Source organism: Apaloderma vittatum, unplaced genomic scaffold (genome assembly GCF_000703405.1).
Source record: "Apaloderma vittatum isolate BGI_N311 unplaced genomic scaffold, ASM70340v1 scaffold16209, whole genome shotgun sequence".
Lineage (NCBI taxonomy): Eukaryota > Metazoa > Chordata > Aves > Trogoniformes > Trogonidae > Apaloderma > Apaloderma vittatum.
Window position 1 is genome coordinate 47,068 of NW_009737133.1, and position 5,142 is coordinate 52,209.

Here is a 5,142-nt window from a genome sequence, read left to right on the forward strand (position 1 = left end):
GCAGAACACTGTGCCCCGTCACACCTGCACGCCGGCCAGGAGCTTGGTGGATCTTGGTGACTGAGCAGTAGAAGGGCTGAGAGTTACCTGAGTGTGCAAACAGACAAATGCTGGAAGTGCTCGGGAGACGGCAGCGACGTCAGCTGAGGCAGAGCCTCCTCTTGGCCCGTAGGGCTGGGGGCAGTGAGAGCCCGGGCAGTGACAGGACAGAAATGACAGAGCGACAAGGGAGCTGGGTGAGACTGAGCCTGTCCACGAGAGCTGGAGAACTGCAACCATCTGAATCGGTGGCTGTCTCTATAATAAATCTTAACAATGATAATCATTGGAATAATTGCTGGTTTCAGAAGAGAAGGTGAGATGTCTCCTGAATAGTGTTGCCAGCTTCTGCTGCACTTGTAGAGTCATGCAAGGGGGGGGTTCATCCTCCCAGATCGGTGGCATTTCTGACTGCCTTTGGGCCACTGCCCCCACGGCTCCTCGGTGTGATCCGTCCACGCACAGCCCTTGTCAGGAGGTGCACAAGGACATGGGAAACCCTGGGGATGCCTGGAAGCCTCGGGGCACATCACTGAACCCACATTTTGTCTCCTTGGGCCCACTGGCACCCAGCGCTCCCCTCCACACCTCAGGTCGTGCCAAGGTGTCCCAGAAGCGTCTGCCTTGAGCTGGCTGGCTTGGGTGGCTGTGCTGCTCTGCCATCACTCGCTTCGTTGTGTGTCAGCAAGTGTCTTGCAAGCTGGTGAGAGCAACTGGATGATTCTCTGCTATTCATTTGGAGAGGGAGGGGGTCCTTTTTCCCTCCCGGCTGGACCCCCTCGATGGAGACCTGTGCAGCCCCTCCAGCACCTTTCCTGACACCAGGCAGGATTACTGGTAAAACAAAGCAAAGATGGATTTTACAGTTCGCTGTAGGAGGAGGTAGAGCTGATAGTTAAACAGAAAAGCCTGGGAGAGAGAGCAATTACAAAAGCATAAAACAATATCTAAATCTGTGGGAATGTTAAGGAACTGAGCTGGAGGGAATTTTAAACTGATTCTTCTTGGCTGTTCCAGAATGTTGCTGGTATAGTGGGATTGGGAATGTGCTGCTAATGACCTTGTATCCATGAATGCACTCGTGTTTGCCCCTGGTGCCACCTCAGGGCAGAGTAATTTCTTTTTCTTCTCTGCTTTGTTTCCATGTAAATGAAACACTCCTGGGTGACATAGGAAGTCTTAACTTCTGCCATTCACAGTGTTTGCTGGGTTTTACTACTCTGTGTCTTGTTTTACATTCCTTTGTATTTTAGTTCTGGTCATTCCCCCCAAGCCCAGATGTCTTCTCAAGACCTATAAACACTTCCTTGAGGAGACTTCATTTCGTTACAAGTACTAACATACCATACATTTTGTTAAGCTTTACAGTCTCTTAGCCTCTGACACAGAGTGTTGTATATCCTTAACTTTGAGAGACACTTGAAAATGAGGAGGTTTGTGCAGACAGACTGCAAATCAAATGGAGCCCCTCCCAGCACATTTGGGCCAGGAGGCACCTGTGAACCTCAGCCTGGGCTGGGAGCACCCATGGTCTGTTGGGAACGCTGCAGCAAGCCTGGCTCCTGCACGAGCAGATAAGTGGGTTGTTGCAGTTTTGTGCCAAAGGGGGTTCGTGGCTCAGCCTGGGCTTTTACATAGTCTTTCTGTGCAAAACATGAGGCTGGCCCCAGTGCAGCCTCCGCATCTGGGAGTCCTCTCGCTCCTCTGCCTCTGGCCCCCACCAGTCCTTCAGCCGATCTTGGACTCCCTGGAGTAGAATATGAGCCTCCTCCAAGTTGGATTTTATTAACCCTGTCAGAGCTACTGGCAGCCCACAGTAGAAGCAAAAGCTGGGAATCCTTCATGCGAATCAGCTGCAGATACCAGCTGGGACCAGGTTGGGCTGGTGGCCATTCCTGGGCTCCACTGGGATATTTAGAGATGTTTCTGCCTGGCTGATAGCACCCCGGGCTTGTTCTTCTGTCCAAAGCCCTTTTCTACCCTCAGCTGGCTTTTGCTTACGTGATCTTGTTGAAGGCTGCAAAAGGGTTTGCTTCCTTTGCACTGGGGCCCAGCAGATGTTGGTGGTTGTGGCCAGCAATGTGCTGCTATGGTAGAGGTGGCCAATGGCACCTGGGACTGCGTTAGGAAGAGCATCATCAGCAGTTGATGGAGGTGACTTGTCCCTTCTACTCAGCACTGGTGACATGTGAGCGCTGTGTCTGGTCCTGGACTGCCAGATGAGAGATATGGGCATGCCACAGTGAGTCCCGGGAAGGGCCATGGAGATCGGTGAAGTATTGGAGCATTGGCCAAATGCAAGGAGGCTGGGATCTGGCTGATCCTGTTTAGAGCTGGGGCTTGGACAAGGTGGTCTCCATCGGCCCCTTCCAGCCTCCCCTGTCGGTGACCCTGAGGGTGCTCTGTGACCTGCCTGTGCTCACACTGTCCTGCGGTTTCCAGGTGTGATCCGGACAGCCGTGGCTGACCTGGACCGTGAGACACAGGACCGGTATGAGGTGGTGATCCGCGCAACGGACATGGCAGGACAGGTGGGTGGCCTGTCTGGATCCACCACAGTCACCATCGTAGTCACCGATGTCAATGACAACCCACCACGCTTCCCTCAGAGTAAGTCCTGACAGCACTGGGGGGGTGAGTGCTGGCCCCTGTCCTTGGCGGGTGGTGGGACAGATGCTCAGCTCCCGGCACAGACCAGCACGTGTCTGTAGGGTGAGCCAGCCCGGCTGCTTGTGCTGCTCACGGGGCAGCATCGCCGAGGTGTCGCAGCGTGCTCTGCTCCTTGCTGGGGTTGAGTGTGTCCCTGCCTGGCTGAGCCTGTGCAGGGTGCTGGCCAGGAGCCCCTGCTCCCAGTGCCGGTCCTGGCAGTGAGTGGGGCTGCACAGTGTGGAGAGCAGAGTTGCCCTTTCCTGACCCCTCTCTGAGCTGCGCTGCGGGAGAAGGCAGACTGTTCTGTTGCGCTGCTGTCTCCTGGGAGCCTGAGCAAGGACTCTGCTGTCAGCTGCTGGCCTTGGCCCCTCCTGGCTGCTGCGTCACAACTTGGCACGTGTTGCCCCAACGAGAGGCACGATGACTGCTAGCTCACAGACTACAGCCTTGTCACAGGACAACCCTGTTTTCCAAGTCACTGCTAGTGGCCCATGGCTCACACTGGTGTCTCATCTGGGCCCCTCCACAAGCGAGGAGGGTGGGTGATCCTGCTGCAAAGAGTGGGCTGTGCAATCCCTGCAGTGCACACCAGCTGCAGAGACCAGCAGCACGTGGCCGGCAGACCAGAAAAGGTGCTGCAGCTGGAAGAGGCTCAGCTCTTTAGCTCCATCTCCTAGAAATTAGACATGACAAATTTTGCAAAGAATCAGAGAACACTGATTGCAGGGTGCAGTGTCCGTACAGAGAAATTATCCCTTACTTCACCTTGAAACGTCAGTGCTCCCCAATTATCTTCCCTCAGCCCTTGTTTTTGGCTGGGGTATGTTTCTCCTGGTAGGGCATTATGGACTATAGCCACTGGCAGAGTTTGGACAGCCCTATTGTCTGAGGGTGTCCCCAGGAAGGTACAGGAAGAACTGTGTCAGGCTGGAGGGGGTTCAAAGGCAGAAGCAATGACCTTAGTGCCTTTTTCTCCTCCAGAGATGTACCAGTTCAGCATTGTTGAAACTGCCCCTGTGGGCACTGCCATCGGGAGGGTGAAGGCAGAGGACTCTGACGTCGGGGAGAACACGGACATGACGTATCAGGTGAAGGATGAGGAAGGGGTGGAGATGTTCAAAGTCACCACGGACAGCAATACCCAAGAGGCTGTTATCACGATACAGAAGGTGAGAGATGAGGAAGGCTGGCTGGGTAGGAAGGGCACAGATCTTTAGGAGGGCCCTTTGCTTTGGGGCTCCTGCCCCTGCATTCAAGTTGAAATAAACACTCCTCCAAGCCTGCTCTAGCAGTAACGGTTGCATTTTTGTGCCTGCAAGTGCAGGGAGAGTCCTGCCCCTTCCACCTGTGTCTGGGAGGAAAGGCTGTAAAGCAGCAGCAGCACAATGCCTGCTGGAGCCCCTGCAGACGGCTCCCTGGGGGCAGTGGAGAAGCGAGCCCTGCACCGGGCTGTGGAGACGAGTGCTGACAGCTGTTATTGATAGCACCTGTTAGGGGAGAAATATGCCCACCCCGTTCCTATACCTGACCAGCAGCACTTTGACTGTATCTGCTTTTGGTGGCAAAAACAATCAAGCAAACACTTCATGCAGGCAAGAAAGAACGATTGTTCACCAAGGCCACTGCATTCAGCTCGCCTCCCCTGCAGAAATAGTAGGAGGGTGATTAATGATCATAATCCACGCACTTGCAGCGCACAGTGTGCTGTCTTCCTAGTGAATCCTGGCTGCCTGCAGCCTGGATGCCTTGTTGGGGCCCTGAGGGGAGTGGACTGGAGGCTTCTTCTTCCTCCTGCCCCCTCGGCGTGGGTGCCACTGGTGGGAGGGCAGAGCTGGCTGTGCTGCCTGGGGAGCAGGTGGCTTTAGTGCTGCCCCCCGTGTCCCTGATGAAGGAGGAGGCAGCAGGGGGGCTCCTTGGGCTTCATATGGCTAACCCTTTCCTGTTGTCCCAGCCTCTTGACTACGAATCAAAAAAAGTGCACACCGTCGTGGTGGAGGCCCTCAACAAGTTCGTCGACCCGCGGTTTGTGGACCTGGGCACGTTCCGAGACCAGACTATTGTGCGGGTCTCGGTGCTGGACGTTGACGAGCCCCCAGAGTTCCGTCCCCCCTCTCACCTGATGGAGGTCCAGGAGGACGCGCACGTTGGCTCTGTCGTGGGGGTGGTCACCGCCCTTGACCCAGACGTGGCGAACCATCCTGTACGGTAAAGCAGCTGCCTAAACCCCACATCATCTTTCTTCCAGCGGTGGGCGTGGGATCCCCCTGCAAGGGACACGTGTGGCCTAGGGGTGCTTGTGGCTGGGGCAGAGAGGGGGTGATGGCAAGGAGGAGTGGCAGGGCAGGTGACGATGACAAGTGCTGCACGCATGCTCAAGCATGTGTGTGTGTCCTATGCGACAGGCAGCTGGCAGGTGAGTGGCAGCCTGTGGACAAGCAACACGGCAGGCAGAGC

At 55.5% G+C, this 5,142-nt stretch overlaps 1 protein-coding gene across 1 annotated transcript in view; it reads left to right on the forward strand.

Annotated features, from left to right (window-relative positions):
• Positions 1 to 5,142, forward strand: part of CDH22 (cadherin 22, type 2) — a gene marked incomplete at its 3' end in the record, with an annotated part of 42,585 nt that overhangs the window by 22,380 nt on the left and 15,063 nt on the right. The window contains exons 5-7 of the mRNA XM_009877233.1: positions 2,482 to 2,649; positions 3,670 to 3,857; positions 4,640 to 4,893. Of these exons, the coding sequence (XP_009875535.1) occupies positions 2,482 to 2,649; positions 3,670 to 3,857; positions 4,640 to 4,893 (610 nt within the window). The remainder of the gene's footprint in view (positions 1 to 2,481; positions 2,650 to 3,669; positions 3,858 to 4,639; positions 4,894 to 5,142) is intronic.